At 37.9% G+C, this 18,722-nt stretch overlaps 1 protein-coding gene across 1 annotated transcript in view; it reads left to right on the top strand.

Moving 5' to 3' along the window:
• The window catches only part of ACVR2B (activin A receptor type 2B), a 192,463-nt gene extending 181,296 nt beyond the window's left edge, over nucleotides 1-11,167 (top strand). The window contains exons 10-11 of the mRNA XM_073677733.1: nucleotides 488-618; nucleotides 1,160-11,167. Coding sequence (XP_073533834.1) covers nucleotides 488-618; nucleotides 1,160-1,354 — 326 coding nt within the window. The 3' untranslated portion in view covers nucleotides 1,355-11,167. The remainder of the gene's footprint in view (nucleotides 1-487; nucleotides 619-1,159) is intronic.
• Nucleotides 11,168-18,722: the final 7,555 nt, after the last annotated feature.

The following is an 18,722-nucleotide window of genomic DNA, read 5'->3' on the forward strand; positions in this document are numbered from 1 at the left end:
GGTATTCCCATTACTGAGAGAGATGACTATTGGTGCTCATAAAGTTCTATGGAGAACTGTAACTGTCGTTTCAGAAGAACTTGCAGCAGAATCTAGCTGCTCCGTCTCCATAGAATTTTGAAAAAACGCCAACTGTCATCTCAGTAATGTGAACATCTCTCTTCATCAAACGCAGATTTTACCTCTGAATTCAGAGTGATTGATCAATCAAGGAGGAGAAAGAAGCAGATTTGTAATATATCTTTATTTTCATGTATTGAGTAATAAAATACAAATTCAAACGACGGTTACAATTTAAATGCCGCGGTTGACTCCTTATACAGGGCCGATACTTCTCGTTCTGCAGAGATCACTCTTGAGTAGAGATCTCCTTGTGAATACAGATAGAATTACAGTGAAGGGTAACTCCCATAGGAGGATGATACCATAGGTGACCTACAACTTGCAGCTGGTTTGGCTAATGGTTTGTGTGTTTCAATGCCTCCAGGGCCTGTCGATGAGTACATGTTGCCATTCGAAGAGGAGATTGGTCAGCATCCTTCCTTAGAAGATCTGCAGGAAGTAGTAGTTCACAAAAAGATGCGACCGGCATTCAAAGAACACTGGTTGAAACACCCAGTAAGTGTTTTACTGTTTTTAGAAAATCAATGTTCCAATTTCCAAATTTTGGATTTTTGTCAGACAAGGAAAAATTGGCCATTAATTGTCTGAGACTGACTAAGGCCGACCATACACATTAGGTGTCTGCTGGCTGAACAATGACTCGGTCGACAGTCATCTCAGCCAACTCTGACATTTACAGAAGAACTCATTTGGCCAAGCGACCCTTTGATTTCTAAGAGAAAGCTGCCAACTGCCACATCAGCCGGAGGCTTATCTCTGGGAGAACAATGCTTTTAGCATTCCGAAATCACGCATGTGCGATCAACATCTCTTCCAACCATCAGTTGGCCGGTGCCCCCATACTCTTTAGACCATCGGCCGAAAACGTTGATATTTTTAGAAAAACTCTTTATGACCAAGATGTTCTATCTATATGTTCTATTCCCTATGGCGGAGTATACAACATATACTGGAGTTTGCATATTTGATGTGACAAGTTAAGTTTAAAAATTTGTAATAAGTTTCTCATTAATGTAATCTTCTTTATCCTCATCAGGGTTTGGCACAGTTATGTGTCACCATCGAAGAGTGCTGGGACCATGATGCGGAGGCACGGCTCTCTGCTGGATGTGTCGAGGAACGTGTTTCTCAGATCCGCAAATTAGTGAACGGCACTACCTCGGACTACCTTGTTTCCATTGTTACATCCGTCACCAACGTGGACTTGCCGCCCAAAGAGTCCAGTATCTGAGTCATTTGTTACATTCGTCTTTCCAGACTCATTTTAAAACACTGGAGAAAAATAACAAAAAAAAAAAAATAATAATTCATATATAAATTAAAAAAAATAGGAAAAAAAAACAACATCCACGCATCCACAGACCCATGAATACAGCTGCTATTTTACCTTGACATTTTATTATCTTTTTTTTATTTTTAATATTTGGTTTCTTGTGGGGGGGGGGAGTGGGTGGTTTGGATCAATTTTACCAGCACGTTGTTTTGTTGTATATTAAAAAAAAAAAACAGGAAAAAAAAATGAACAGAACATCTCAGCAAGCATTCAGGTGCCGACTTTTGAATGCAGAAAGGTGAAGGTACTTCAGAACCTCAACAAACTCCTTTTTAGAAACACTATGTTGGTTTCTCTTAATGTGTGACCTCAGACGGGGAACCACAGGAGACCCACCAGAAAAAAAAAATGCTGCAAACTTTGTAGTACGCTGAAGACTGTTACATAAGATACACCTTCCACCAACAGGAATCCTTTTCGACAACCATAATTACTTCTGGATATCTTGCTCCAAAAAAAACGTCTTTTGTGTCTTTTGCGGATCTTAACGGGTGTCTTTGTAACATGTAGAGAAACTAGAAACCGAATGTTCCCTCTCGTCGGAGAGCTAAATATTGAGGAGGTTGGATGCGTGGGCTGGGCAGACTGTGGTTGCACTTTGCATCAATCGGCAATTGATTTAACGCTACAAAGCTACTTCTCAGGTAACTGTCCATTAAAAGGGGAAGGATGCTGGTCAAGAGCTAAGCTTTGCCGTAGGAAATCCGTACCGAGAAAGGAAGGTCCTGTTCTTCACACGGTATAAATAAGGGGTGATAGCGCCCTACGTTACCAACGTTGGACAGTTTGATGCCTAGAAGTCAACCGTCTTTGTAGGTAACCAGATTATTTAATTTTCGTCAACAGGTCATGGGATTAGTAGCCAGTAAAAGCTTTAACAACCATTTAGTCAACATGAGCTAAAATCCTTTTGACTGACATCACCGATCCATCATGTCACAGAAGCCTCATTCAGTTGTCCATTTTTCTCTTCTATTTCTCATGCTTAGAACAAAAAAAATACTGATTTTCATCAATGTGCTGGATCAAATTTTCATCAGTATTTGATCAGTGTATTTTTTCCATCAGTGATTTTTCTGAGATGCCAAAAGAAAAGTTGCAAAGCTTCTCCATGTACGGGTGATTTTACTCCTTGACTCGGATCAAAAGTAAACACTTCTCGTGATTTTTTTTGGTGGACCCCCGATCCACAAAAAATCATGGAAATGTAAACAGCCTCTTTGACTATGAGTTTGTGGGAAATAATAATGGAAAAACATGGATAGAACACTTGTATGAAAACGGACGTCTGAATGAGGCCTAAAAGGACGCCTTTCTCTGTACCTCAAAGTGGAAAAAAAAATAAACCTAGCTTGGTGCATATTCAGATCCCACTCGATTTGCCAGAATTTTGCCCAAATCAGAGAATGTTTCTGATGCTGCTGATTCAATACTTGGATACATTTTTTTTCATCTGCAGAGCAAGCAATGTTTTTTTTTTTTTTTAAAAAAAAAGACATGAACGCATTTTTTGTGGCTTCCAAGGTCAACCTTCTCACATGCTGGATGACACTGACCACCTTGCAGTGTGTTGATCCAACGCGTGAAGGGGTTCACTTACAATACAAGAAATAAATTACAGTTAAAAGAAAAAAAATGTCATAACCATAAACCACCTCAAACCAGAATTACCTCAGAATTTTCTACTTGTCTTGTATAAGTTTATTATATATTTTTTAGTTGTGTTGTCTTGTAGCAAGTATATTTTAATGTAAGTTGGCTTTTTTGACAAGGGAGTTTAAACAAAAAAACACAAAGAAAATGAAAAAAAAATCACATTTTTTAGGAAGTGCTACCTTTTTTTTGTTTTTGTGGGGTTTTTTTTCTTTTTTTTTTATACACGAGCACCATTGTAAATAATTGTACACATTTGTAGAATAACTGTCTACATTAGATGACTGGGTATGAATCACACATTTGCTATGGCTGTCTCACACTTACATTTTCTAATAGAAAGTAAGCCTTTTCTTCATTTAACAAAAATGTCCTAGACTGCTTCCTAACGGCATGATATTTAGTAAGCCGAGTTCTAACATCTCTCTAGCCCAAGTATGGTTTTCCTGTATTTTTTTTTTCTTAAGTGTTACATGTGTGACCAGATCAGGAAAAATTGATTCCAACCTTCCGAATCCTCAGTGTGTGCACCACACGCTGTCAGGATTCTCCGGAATCACTGCCTTCCAGGCATATTCCAACTAGACGTGCTCGGCCTTGATCCATTCGCTTGCATAGAACAAGATCGAGCAAGTCTAGTCGGCACTTGACCACAAGTATGCAAATTGTTAACGTGTCTGCCCAGTCTCTGCAGTGACACTGGAGAATCCTGACAGCGTGCGGAGAATTCCAATTTCTGAAGCCCGACAGAATGGAGAAGATGAATAAACTTTTTTTCCTTCATCTTCTCCATATCCGAGAGAATCGGATCACACCGAGTCATTTGCTTAATCGATCAGATGAGAGAATCTACGATCGTCTGCACCGGCCCTTAAAATAGTTTTTTTTCCCACAGTTTCCTACTGATAATTTCTTAAAAAAAAAAGTTGAAGACCCCTTTACGCTGATAATGGGGCAGTTGAATATATAACTTAATTGCCCACTAAGATTACATTTAATTTAAAAAAAAATGCATACAAGTTTTAAAAATACAGGAAAACATTAAACAAATTATTATTGTTGGTTAATGTGCCTTTTCCTTTATATTCACAAAGCTTTTTTTTTTTTTTTTTTTTTTTTTTTTTACTAAATGCCAATCTTTAATTGGTCTCTTCCTTAGAATACTCGTTGAAATATGTATATTGTATATATTTTTTTTAGTTGACCTGAAAGGCTTACTGTCAGTTTCACTGAACTTTGCATCAGCCGTTTTTTCTTTTCCTCCCAACATTTAAGAGAGAAAAAATCTCCGAAGCTTTAATGTATTTAGTATAAGTGCCATATTTGATTTGATAGTCTTCAATAACTGTACGTCTCTTAAGACCTTATGATCCGCATAGAAGAATGTTGCGAAAAAAAAAAAATTAAGCATTTTGGGGTTTTATAATATTCCAGATTGTTACTTTATAATTTATTAGTAAATGTAAAAAAGAAAAAAAAAAAAACTTATTCTATTTTGAGGCAGAACAGTAAATTCTGGGTCATTGGGAATAACTTGTATAATGTAGCTGCTCGCTTTACATTTTAAAGTATAAATTCGCTATAATTTTACCGAAGTGAAATCTGCATCTACTATTTGTAACGATAGTTCCTCGTTACCGCTATTGGCGATGTTTAGAAATGTGTTTTTTTTTATGTATTTTGGTAGATCCAAAATGTTAAAAACTTTATATTTTTTTTGAAAGATGCAATATAAAAACATACTAAAATGAAAACCAAATTGACAGTTCTACACGATGCATCACCAACATATCTAGGTTATAATGTGAACTAAAATAACAAGTACACACAAGCTGAAAAATGTTTTTTTATTATTTATGTACTCATCTAGCCAGCATCATCACCTCTATTATTATTTGTGTTACAAAATTGACATGGCATCATTTGAATAGCTATTGGCTTTACATTTTATATAGATTTTTCTAGAATTGAAGGAATACATTGTCGCTTTGTCATTGATTGGAACACCATAAAATGTGGCCTGCGTGTACATTTCATCCTCTTATTCCTCTCTTTGTGGAAAATTTGCTACATTCTTGTTTCAAAGTGTTACAGAACAAAAGAATTCTTAAACCAAAGGCCGGCAAAACTACTTAGAATTAAAAAAAAAAAAGAGAGAAGAAAAATGGTTTCATTACAGGAAATTAAGTGAGATGTACACCAAGTAGTATTTAGTGTGTAAAATTATAACACTTATAAAATTAGACACAACCTAAAAAATGTTATAATATATTTTTATATTGTGATACAGCTCCAAAACCCATGCATTTGGATTTCAATTCCGGTAGTCACCACTAGAGGGAGCCAAGGAGATTATTGCAAACTGTTTTATTAATAAGTTAAATGTATACATCGTAAGCTCCCACGCTCCCTCTAGTGGTGCCTTTAGGCAGTCAAAATTTAGTAATTTTATTTTTAAATCCGCTTTTGCAAAGAGAGGAGTTTTTGTAGTATATTTTTACTAGTATATTTTGCTTTCTCTCACAAGTAGTGTTTCAGTGCTGTTTTAACTGCTTAGGTCAAGCTACTTTAAGAAACTGCTTTGAACTGCAGCTCAGCAAAAATCTCTATATAACGAGAGTAATCCACTTTCCCTGGCTGCACCACCCTGCCCCCTTCTCCTATACTCAGACAGAGGAAGTCTCTTACACAAAATCTAAATAAAGTACATTTTTTTGCCAAGCAGCAGTTAAAAGTAGCTTCTTAAAGAACTTGTACTAGGCAGCTAAACCAACACTGGGGCATGCTGTTTGAGGGGAGGCAAAAGATAATGAAGTTAAAAAAAAAAACTTTGGAAGAGGCTGATAAATAATCATAAAAAAAGTTTACTTTTAAATAATTATGCACGGGCTTCAAAGCTGTGTATCAAAAACTTGGCGCTCCAACTGAAGCCAATACAGAACATCAATTGAATTGGCAGAAAACTTTGTACCCATTTGAATTTGCACTTTCCATGTACATGTAACCCATAGGGTAGCGTAAAGCTGCAGCAATAAATGGTTAAGGAAAATAAATCCAAAAAAAAATCAAATTGAATTGCTTTAGAGAAAATCTTTAGAAATCTCCTTGTGTAAAATTTGCAAAGCAAATGTGTGCTTTATAATTTTAAGTCTTGCAACAGCAGGGTAAATAAATTATTAATGGTAATACAGTACTGCAGCTTTTAACTATATAACAGATTCATACCAATTCTTGCAAATATTTGTGTCCCTTTTATGGAAGCATAGCTATTGTGGTACAAATGGTTATTTGGTAATTAGAAAAGTGTAAAATATATATATTTGCACAGAATTTTAAAAGTTTATGGCTATCAATTCAGCTCGGTAATGATCAGCCCTATTTAAAGTAATCTGCACTAGTGATCAGCTGATTGCCACAGGCTACAGGAAGGTTGACCAGCGGCAATCATTTCTTCTCTTCAGGGCAAGTATCGTCCAGGCGTGCAGTTACAATGTAGCACGTGTTGGCTCTTCCAATGAAAGGCCTACTTATTTAAAGGGAATCTATCAGCAGGTTTGTGCTGTGTAATCTGACAGAAGCATGAGGTACGGGCAGAGACCCTGATTCCAGCGATGTATCACTTTGGTTACTGGGTGCAGGAGTTATGATAGTCTGTTTCAATGCTGCAGATCTAGCAGAGTTCAGTTGATGAGCCATATATAACCCCAACCACACCACAGCTTTCTGTGTATAATGTATAGTAACCGCTGATAATCAGCGGTAGGGGCTTGATTGGACTAGAAGGCACGAAGCCAGTTGTCCTTTAGTGATAATGTGCTGATAAAACACTGATTGCATTGAAACGGCAAAACACAATCCAGTAAGTGTCACATCCTTGGAATCAGGGTCTCTGCTCTTACATTATGGTGTTCTCAGATTACATGGCAAAAATGTGGTGACAGATACAGTTTAATGCAAGCAAAGGCTGGTCCACAAGAGAAGGCGATAAGTCTTTTTTTAAACAGCCAATAGAGAACGTGGGCTAGAGTCAGACATGAGTTAATTAGATTGAAAAAAATAAGACCTGTCAGCCTATCCTAACCAAGTTCAGCCTATCCTAACCAAGTTCAGCCTATCCTAACCAAGTTCAGCCTATCTCTTATCAGGATCTGTTGCTTTAGTGTAGATGGTCAATCAAAGCCCTTTACAACACTTCTAGTACTTGGTGTACACTCAAATTATCAGTATTTTTGTCTGGAATATCAAACATTAGATAAGAGAAAAATTAATTCAATATTTACATGTTTCCATCAAATCTGTTTTTGTGTATTTTTTTAATCTGGCAGATTAGCAATAATTTACCAATACCAGCAATGGATTGTATGATTCGAATGCAATACGACTATAGCTTTCTGTTCTCACTCTTGAAATAGTTTTGTAGCAATTACCCAGTGATAGTGCTTTACTGTTGGTATGTTACTCTTAAGGTTGTTGTTTAACCTTTTTTTTCAGCTATTTTTTTAGTCTCATTTTTAAAAGTTTATTGCGCATTCTGTACAACTCATGGATTAAGACAAGACCTCAAATCTTTTATCATTTCCTCTGTGACGGAACACTTTTTACATGTTTTAAAAGTGAAAAATATGTTTGTGCCTTTGTTTCACGAGGGAGGGAACAAAACATGTGTGCAAAGCTTCTGGATTTGTTTAATTTCCCTGCAGGATATTTCATTTCTTTCTTCTTGATCTGACTCTTGTAATCCAGTGAACTATGTAAACAAATTACCTCAACGCTCATGTTCTACAGTGTTGCTATGTCGGGGTTCTGCCATATGAAACCGAGAACCTTTTTGTCTTTGTGTGGAATTAACAAATTCTGTATTAAAAATATATTGCAAAATAGGGAAAATATATATTTTTATTTTCCCAGTATAGGCTTAAGCCCCCAACTGGTCTTGTGTTGGAAGCATTAACTAAAAGTTGTTACCTGTCACTATAAATATATACCGATTTAATATTAAAATAATTTCATTGATAGTAAGGGTGTATATATAATATTTATAATTGGCAAAACTTAAAATTAATGTTACCTACACGGGTGGGGCATAAAGTCACTTTTTTTCATTTGTAATCTATGCAACGAATTTCAAACCGATTGTAAAGTCACATTTAAGTTTTAAGGCTATGTTCACACGCAGCAGTTTTTATGAATAAAACTAACTTTATTAAACATGTACTGAAGACAAATCACACAGGTAATCCAAAAACGGTGCATATTCTGCATTTTGAATGCTGCATTTTTTACTGCCAAGAGAGCAGGTTTTGGCTGCAGAAGAAAAATGCTGCATGTGAACATAGCTGAATAGTGGCACAGAGGACTTTATTCAGCATTTCAAGTCAAATTTAAGTATTTTGAAACTTTAAAAAAAAAAAAAGATATAGATGAAGAAAATTACCTAAACGTGCCAATAATTCAGGGATAAGAAGATCGTATTCTAAACTTTTTTATTCATTTAAAGACCTGTTAGCTTTCTGAATATTTGCATTTTGAAAATACTTATTTCCCTTAAAAAAAAAAAAAAAAAAAAAAAATTGGTGCATCGATTTTTGCATTATTACTGTTAATTCCTCCTGGAAATTTGTCAACTGAGTGTTACTATGCCACTAGTCAAAGGGGGTGTCCTTAATACTTTGGTGCTGTCCAATCAGTGCTGGTGGTGTTGGTGTGGTCACGCCCTAGAGGATCGGTAACACCCAGAGATATATATATTTATCTATTTCTAGGTGGAATAACAACAGGCTTGTACAACACCTGAGTTTTTAAAGAAAAGCTCTAATAAAAAAAATACATATATATATATATATATTTATTATGTAGACATTTCATGTATTCTGACAGGTCCTCATTTAAGGAGCACTCTGCCTAGTGCAGACCCTGTGCTTGACTTGCATTTTCTCTGCGGTGTTCCTTAAATCCCAGGTTCTTCCCACCTTTTCAGACCTTGCAGATGGGCTAAGTACATTATTTCCTTCAGGATTACTCCATTTTGTTTGTATTTTATATTTGCTGAAGAATTTTGCAAGAAAATCTCATGAGCCATTTGACAGCGGTTTTGCGATGTTATACTTTTTGCAAAGGCTTTATTATGTAGCCAGTAATCCAAGTACAATAGTTTGGATTATTTATGAAAATGTAAATGCTGAATATTGTCCTGTCAAGAATTAATTCTAAAAGAACAATCTAGTTTTTTGAAGTGCAGTAATTTAGCAGATATCAGGTATATTTCCACACAGGTCTTCAATTTTATAGTCCTTTTCATGCCGGTATGTAAGGTGTCAGGAGTCAGAGCCCTTCACTCACTTTTTTTTTAATGGGGTTACGTGGGGAATAGCTGAGAGGACTTCAACGTGCATTTTATTTTTCAGTGAAAATGAACTTTTATTAAATATTTCTGTAAGTCTGATTTTAAAGAAGAGTTGGATTTGTCAGTGTTTGAGTATGTGTCAAACGTTCGTGTACATAGTGGTCCGAGGATTCTTTTGTTGAAGAATCTGGTCCAAGGGTATTGTAAAGTCTCCAGTCCTGGAGAAACATTGTAAGATGCAAGGAATCTCCTTGTAGTATAAACCGTCATAAAAAAAAACAAAATATTGTTTGTAATCACTAGTGTCTTAATTTTCACTATTGGTTAATCCTCATAAGGCCATTTTCAAAGGAAAACTAAGGCTTCAATACATGTTTGTAAAAGAAAGTTTTGTCTATTAGTCATTTCTGTACATATTAGCCAATAGGACACCGTCTGGGAACACAGTTATGTTTTGTATTTGATTTTTTTTTATCCGCAGACTGAAGTGTTGAATTTTTATCATATAAATTTCTCAAGCAAGACAAAGACCATTGAATCCCCTTCGTCTTCTCAAAAAAAGCGTATTGTGTATATGAGGGGACCCCTCGTGTATCTTGTGTATTTGTTCAATTTCATGGACAGCTTTTATAAGATGGGAAACTAGTATTTTCGTTACCATTTTTTCTCTTCGATTCTTTCATTTCAACTGCATACTTCTTGGCATGTATAACAAATGTATATTTTTTTTGTTTGTTTTCAGAAACTTGATTTTCATGATCTCAAAATTGTAAGACTCTTATTTAATGGGAGCGGGTTTGAGGGCGATATTTGTGAATGTAATATTTAGCATTAATTTAAACATGACTGTCTTACATATATGCTGGCATCTGGAAAATTCTCAGTCCCAACTACCTGTTATCCTTTTTTTTAATATTGTTTTTGATTTAAGAATTGTCCTCTTAATTTACTTTGTAAAAAAAATGTTTTTAAAATCTGATATTTGCAGGAGAAAAACTTTAAACTTTTACTTTGATATCTGTACTGAGAAAAGTGGTGGGATGACTTTTTATGATGATCAGTTAAGGAAACAACTTTTTTTTCCCAACCCTTAGTCCCAAATTGCAAAATACCATTTGGATAAAATAAGAGGTGAAATCATGCGTGTTCTATTTCACTCTTGTAGCTATAATTATATGTAGCAGTGTTAGCTTTTACTACTGATTTTAACAATCGTTATGCTAAAATACTGTATCCTGTTTAAGAATATATATAAATATACACCTATATATACAGTTGAGCCTGTTGCTGTAACCCATTTTGAAACTGATGGAATCTTAACTGGATATATTTATCTATACCAAGGAAATATGTATAAATGGATATGTCCACCTCTAAAACACATTTCATTGCATTGCAGTTCAAGAATTTACTGTGTTTTTTTTTTTTTGAGAGAACAATGTATCATAGTTAATGCATTTGCTGTGAAGCTTTGACCCTTTTTACTGTAGTAAGGTTTAAGAAGGAAAAGTATTGCGTTTGAGATTAGATTATGGATTTCAGGTTTGACTGCTTAAATTATATTTACACTGGGTGCCAGAAAAACTTGTCATGAATGTAGTATATACCCTGTGTGAAGCAGCCACACCTTAAACAATAGGAGGACATTTTAGAAAGGACTTTTATCATTTTTTTTGTATATGAAAATGAACAATAAATTACAGGTAAATATTGAACCAGTCTTTGCCTTTTTTTATTATTATTTTTAAATTGAGAACTACAATTTTTTTAATTACATTGCTTTTTAGGTGTCGCCTAGTGATGAGCGCAAGTGCTCGTTACTAGAGTTTGCCTAGGGTGCTCGGGTATGCAATGAGTATTGCGGGTGCTCGAGTGACATGTTCGAGTCCCCGTGGCCACATGTTTTGTGGCTGTTAGACAGCCACAAAACATGCGGAGATTATTTGTATTTGTCAGGCAATCCCCGCATGTTTTGGGCTGTCTAACAGCCGCAAAACATGCGGCCGCTTGGACATTAACATCTCACCCAAGCACCCCACGCTACTCAGTGCATACTTGAGCACCCTCGGCAAACTCGAGTAACGAGCACTTGCGCTCATCACTAGTGTTGCCTTTTTAGGTGTTCCAAGATCCATAAATGCAAGGTGATCATAGGGCAGGAGGGGAATTTTCTTTTGGAATCGATATGTAAATAAAACATGGTGTCATGAACCATCCCTACTGTCTCCACCAATTTGTCATGAACACCACTCTCTCCCGACACAAGTCAGATGCTACTCAAACTCTGTCCACTCACCTATCGCAATAGGCTGATGATGAGCTAAGTGCATCCCACAGCCAGTTCTCCCATCCACACCTCACTTTTCGTTGCCACCACTCGCCATTTTGATAAGCCAGCAAGATGCCTGCACTGGGTCACACACTAGCACACACCAGCCAGCTTTCCTGAGGTAGTCTTCTTGCACTCTATCATATACAGGGTAGTACAACCAAGCTATTCTCGCCCCCATTGGATTTTTTTGGTACGTTTACAGCAGCAGGGAACAAACATTACATTTTAGATTTAATATACAAAAATGTACAGTACTTAAAAAAAAAAGTTGCAGAAGATGAAATAATACAAAGACATACACAAAGACAAAAACAATATAAAATAAAAGGGTAAAGTACAGATAAGTCTTACGATTTGGATCTGTGACAGCTTCTGCCGGAGGAGAATGCTGTTATGTTCTGCTACAAGAACTAAGGAAAGAAAGGGAATCTGTCCCTACAATAAGACTAAGCTGATTCCCTACGTTGTAGCGGGCGACCTGTTCCTTGTGAACAGACCCGCCTTCGTCCTCAGCTAGTCTGAACGCAGACCTATAGAATAAAGGGAGGGGTCCCTAAAAGAACTAAGGACTGGGACAAAATTGGACACCTCCTAGCAGATGTTGTAGCGGAGCAAAAAGACAAACAGACAAAAAGTACTTAGAGGTCCAAAGGACCAAACGAACTAGAGAGATAGGTACAAAAGCACCTGGCTAGATAGAGAGTCAAATAACACTGAAGTCCAGCAAAGCCAGAAGGGCGGAGCTGGAATAAATAGGCAGCAGGTCACGTGACCAAAATAGAAAAAAACTAACAGGAGAGTTCTAACAAATGCCACAGGAAACTTGTACAGATCTGCAATATTCATTGCTTCTCCTGGAGTCTGATATGGCTATTCCTTAGATTATGTTTATAAAGGGTCTCACCAGACCCCTCACTTCTCCCTCAGCTGAGGTAAGTGGAGGATGGCTGATTATAGTCCATTCTAATCCAGTTTTAGGCCAGATTTCTGCTGTCGGCCATTTTTTTCCCCAGGAACCGCCTAAAGAAGCCATATGGCCAACATCCTTCAAGCATTCCAGAGGCGTAGCTACGATGCATCTGAGTGGGCCGCTAAACAGGTAACACTGATTACAAATATGGTGGCGCAGCCTAATTATGAGTATAGGGGAACCTCAGCAGATGATAATGCTGTTACTGAAAATAATCTCAATATACAAAGACCAAAACTGATATTACTGTCATATGGTGACCATATAGTGGTAGAACATATAAGAGATTACAGTACAGTTATAGATGGTGACTTACAGATGATGTTCTTTATGATGGAGTCATTCACTTTTCCATCTGACCCAGACCGACATGACAACTCCAGCCATGACTTGTCTACAGAGATTACAACAAAGACACATTTGACTTATCACATTTCCAGTACCGTCCCCATCTATCCTAAACCTGCATAAAGTCCTTATCCTACTGTCACCCTAATTCTGAGCTATTGCTGCCATATGTGTCCCTATCACTGCATCTGCTGTTGAGCACAAAAACGGTGATCCTCTTACAGCCATACATAATAATGCCCACCATTGTGCCCCTTACATAGTAATAATGTCTACTTTGTGCCCTCTAGATTGTAAACTTGCCCCCTAGAAAATATTATTACCCTGTACGAGAAAGTTGTGTCCCTAGAAAGTAATAATGCCCCATGTGCATCTTTGATGGTCACAGTACCCTGAGTGCCCCTATTGCAACAATATTTCTTAAGTGCCCACTTAACATTTAATAATGTCCCCTGAGTCCCCCATGTACAATTCCCCTATACATAGTAAGATGTACTCACAGCTCCCCTATAAACAGTATGATTGGTCCACATCTCTCCTATACACAGTATAGTGGACCCACTGCTCCCCTATACATAATAAGATGGGCCCATAGCTTCCCTTTACATAGTAAGATGGGTCCCCTGCTCCCCTATACACAGCATGATGCCCCCACAGCTCCATCAAAACAGTATAATGGTCCCTACAGTAGAGCTTACAATGTATAATGGCCCCACATTAGCTCCCACACTGAATAATTGCTTCATATTGGCTCTCATGGTGCCCTACATTAGCTACCACACTGTATAATTGCCGCACACTAGTTCCCACTTTGTATAATAGCCCCACATTAGCTCACATGTTGAATAATTGCGCTATATTGACTCCTATGCTGTATAATGGGCCCCACATTAGTTCCCACAGTGTATAATGTCCCCAAATTCGCTCCCACACTGTATAATGGCCCCATATTATCTCTCATGGTGTATAATGGCCCCGTATTGGCTCCCACGCTGTATAATTACCACACATTAGCTCCCACACTGTATAATGGCCCCACATTAGCTCCCATGCTGTATAATGGCCCCAGATTAGCTCCCACAATGTATAACGGTCCTACATTAGCTCCCACAATGTATAACGGTCCTACATTAGCTCCCACACTGCATAATGGCCGCACATTAGCTCCCACTCTGTATAATGGCCCCACATTAGCTCCCATGATGCATAATGGCCCCATATTAGCCCACAAACTGTATAATGGACCCCATATTTGCTTACACTCTGTATAATGGTCCTAACATTAGCACCCATACTGTTTGATGGCCCCCACATTAGTCCCTATAAAGCCTAAGTCTCAGGGGGCGGCGCAATGATGTCACCGCGCCGGGACTCTGGTATCCTGTGTGCATGCCGACATTTCGACCAGAAAGGAGAGCGGTAGTGCAGGGAGATCATGCCTTCCCGCACTACCACAGAGCTTAATTATACCGGTGCTCTGTGCACGCCAATACAGTTAACAGTAGTGTAATTCCACCCGGGACGACTGCAACCCCTGCCCACCTGGTAGCTACGCTACTTGGCACTCTTGAAATTGTTTCAGAAAATGAAATATTTCTCCTAGAAAATTTTTGGAATTACACATATTTTGTTATACACATGTTTATTTCCTTTGCGTGTATTGGAACAACACAAAAAAACAGAGAAAAAAAGACACATTGGAAACCATTTCAAACAAATCTCCAAAAATGGGCCAGACAAAATTGTTGGCACCCTAAAGTAAATATTAGCCTTCTTACACCTCTCAACGGGAATTTTGGACCGCTCTTTTGCAAAAATCCTGACAGAGTGCAGTACATAAAGTATACCTTTTGGCTAAATAAAGGTATTTAGAAAAAAGGTTCATATTTAAATGTGTATTATTTATTTTATTACATTTCTTGGAGAACCCCTTTAAGGCCAAAACCAGTTGTGTCCATAAGGGGTTAGAAGACCATTCATGTATAGTGTATTGGTTGTATGTGACTGTCGGTTGTGAGGTGGCGGAATGTTGTGACATCACGGTGACATATAATCAACTGCTGAACGGAACTCCTCTGAGGGTTTCAGTTAGTGGAGTGTGAGTAGCATCATGTATATTAGCTCCTTATGTATTTTATGTATCTTATGTATTTTTTTACCAGTTACGTAATATCTAGAGGATCTAAGGGGTAAAGTTTTTCCTTGCAGAGGGCGCCAAGTTGGCGTGGGGAGACTTATAGGCAAGTAATGCTCCTCTGGGGATTTTAATATGCAAGATGCCTGTTCAGAGGAAGAGAACAGGAGCTCTAGTGCCTCCTATTGGTGGTAGCTTTGCACTGATATCAAGCAAAAAGTCCAAAACACTTGTCTGTAAATGGAGCTTCTGGCTTTTATCCTAAGTCATGTGTCAAGGCTCATTAAAGGGTCGATATTGTCTTTTAGGATTGCTACCTCCAATGGGTGGCATTAGAGCTCCTGTCCTCCTCTATGAAGAGGCTATTTGCTTGATATCTAGATAATTACATTAATATCTCTTATATAAGGTTTTGACTTAGGTTAAACAATCTAAGAGGGTTGTACAAGGTTTGAAAAATTCTGTCTCGTTTCTTTGAAAACAGCGCCACATCTGTCTGTTGGTTGTGTCCGGTATTACAGTTCAGCTCTATTCACTTCTATGAAGCAGAGTTACAGTGCCAAACACAAGCCGTGGATGGGTGTGGCGCTGTTTTTGGAAGAAAGCAGTTATGTTTTTCTATTACTGCACAATCCCTTAAAGCACCATTTCATGGACACTGGATTGGTTGCAGGTTTTTGTCACTTCTGACAGTTACTGTTGTTACTGGTGATTAGTGATCCAGGGAATGGGATGACATCACACAGTGACATCATGGTAACTGCCGAGGGGACACTCACTTGAGGGTGCAGTCAGCAGTGAAGTGTAAGTGAACTTTGTATTAGCCTCTTTTTATGTCCTTTATTATGTCCTGGTAGTTCCTCCTCTTGGCATTATACATTACCCCAACCTTTATCTAAACAGCGCAGAAAACAAACTACTCGACACATTGACTAGATGGAAAACAATTGGCCACGGCCTTTATTTAAATGTGTAAAATATTAAAAACTCATAAAATTTAAGTATAAACAAATAAATATTTCAACTTTATTAAAAACAAGTTCAAACCTTTACCAATCCGCAGCTTAGCCATAAGGCTCAAGCCCGTTAACCAAAATTACCTGTCCATCCAGATCCCTGGACGACTAACCCCAACCAGCCATCTTGATTAAGCAGGCAAGCATGGCCCCACCCCACCAAGGGCTATTTCCACCATTGCTTGCAAATTCAAATTAAAGATATCATTACCGATATCCTATAAATGAACCAAATCGTTCCGAAACAGGCAGCGGACACCACCCTCTAAATCAATGTGTCGAAATGCAAAACCTCCAAAGGATGGCAAAAAATTACACATATATCTATTCAGCCTTTTTCTAATCTTGTTACAAAAGCGCAGATCCTTCGATTCCGACCACAACAATCTTGGGATAATCTCTGAAAAGATGATCTTCACTCCTGAATATAAACTGGTGATTCTCTGTAAACTTTTTTCATCATAAACAAAAGGTCCACAGTTCCTAATTTTCCGATATCATTACCCCCAAGATGCACAATTATAATGTCCGGGGCTGGAAAGGTATCACCCATAACCAAAATTTGCTCCAATAGTCCATCCCATTTTTGCCCTCTCACGCCCATCCAATACACTCTTACCCGCTCCGTGGGCAAAGATAGATTGGGTCCATAACACCTCTCTAGTGCTCTTTGTCCTGCCCAATGTACAAATGAATGGCCTAGGATCCAAACTGTGAAACCTGTAAAAACTACATGAATGGACATTAAATATTACTTCCTAATATACAATTTATAACAATTTGACTGTCACCGCCCCAGCTTCTTAATGACTGATGCGTCCAAACCCAGCCTCGCAGCCTCTGTAGCCTCTCCAATGCGAAAAGAATGTGTGGAGAAGTATTGATGACCTAAACCTATGTCATCCTTACACTTGTGAAAGATGCTTCTAAACTGAAACTGCGTCAGAGGCACGCCAGACTGGTGGAACAGTAAAAGCTCACCCTTGATAGGGCGCATACTGAAATATTTACATGTTAAACATATTGGACATATATTGCTTTCCAGAAAACATATCAATTTTAAACAAATCCCTTTGCCTAACTGATCAGTTTTGGATCTAGCAATATTAATTAACATATAGCCAGATCCAACTGATATGCACCCCATCTTCAAACCGTCGCCTCCTTTTTTCCCTCTAGGTAACAATTCCCCAATTCTAAGGGCCCCAAAAAATAACAAAGATGCTGGTGTGGAAAAAAGCACTGCTTCAAAAGCATTATAACAACAGGACTCGACTGCTTTACATAAATCAAATAGAATACCCGGAGTGATAGGACACCTGCCATCTCTTACACAATGATCCTTTCTATACCCTTTCAATACCTGTTTCACTATAAAATAACTATTCAAAGGACGCTTACCTGCTATTTTCAGAAATAATGAAACACCTGCCAACTGCTTCACTAATGTACTATATGCCACACCTTTCTCACAGATCGACATGCAAAAAGACACAGCCCTTGTTTTAGCACTCCTAAACCTATCCCAACCTCTACTGCAAAAAAATGAAACCCACACTTCCCACGCCGCTAAATAACCTTTCCATGTTAACGCAGCAACCGAACGCTCCAACAATTCCATAATTAGGACCATATTAAGCCCCATAAATAATCCGGACTCTTTTCTCCTGTTGCTCTGACCTCCGGCACCAGCTCGGAAAACTTGCCGAACTGCAAATGAGAAAGCGCATTGGCAATTAAATTCACCTTCCCTTCAACATACACCGCCTTCAACCAAATATTACGCTTGAGGCAAATAAGGACTAAATGACGCAACAGCTTCACCACCATAGAGCATTTAGAGGACACACAATTAATAGCGAAAACTAACCCTTTGCTATCTGACTGTAACAAAATACCTCTATTAGCCAAACTCCTCCCCCACAAAACCAAGGCGACTACCACTGGAAAAAGCTCCAACACCTTATTCTTTGTAACATTGTTAGCTACCCACATATGCTGCCAACCCTCCGCGCACCAATTACCGTTACAATATACCTCAAAACCTACTGCACTTGAAGCGCCTATACACAAATTCTACTCATCACTTTTTATAAACGGCTCCAGCCAAATCGCCTTTCCATTAAAATCCTGTAAAAATTCCAACCATACTTCAAGGTCCTCCTTAATCTCCTTGGTAACACGGACATGAAATGATGAATTCCTAAAACCTGCTGTATGCAATGACAATCTTCTACAAAATATTCTACCCATAGGAATCACTCTAGCAGCAAAAGCTAATAATCCAAGAACTGATTCAATTTCCTTAACTTTAGTTTTCTTAACATACAGCTCTAATATTGCCGTCTTACATTTCTCAACCTTATTAGTTGGCAACCTGAGCTCACCTCTCAACGAATCAATGACAATTCCTAAAAATTCCATACAACAAGTTGGATAAACTGTCTTTTCAAATGCTAGTGGAATCCCA

Source organism: Phyllobates terribilis, unplaced genomic scaffold, assembly GCF_046119375.1.
Source record: "Phyllobates terribilis strain yellow unplaced genomic scaffold, ASM4611937v1 Scaffold_4__5_contigs__length_816908805, whole genome shotgun sequence".
Taxonomy (NCBI): domain Eukaryota; kingdom Metazoa; phylum Chordata; class Amphibia; order Anura; family Dendrobatidae; genus Phyllobates; species Phyllobates terribilis.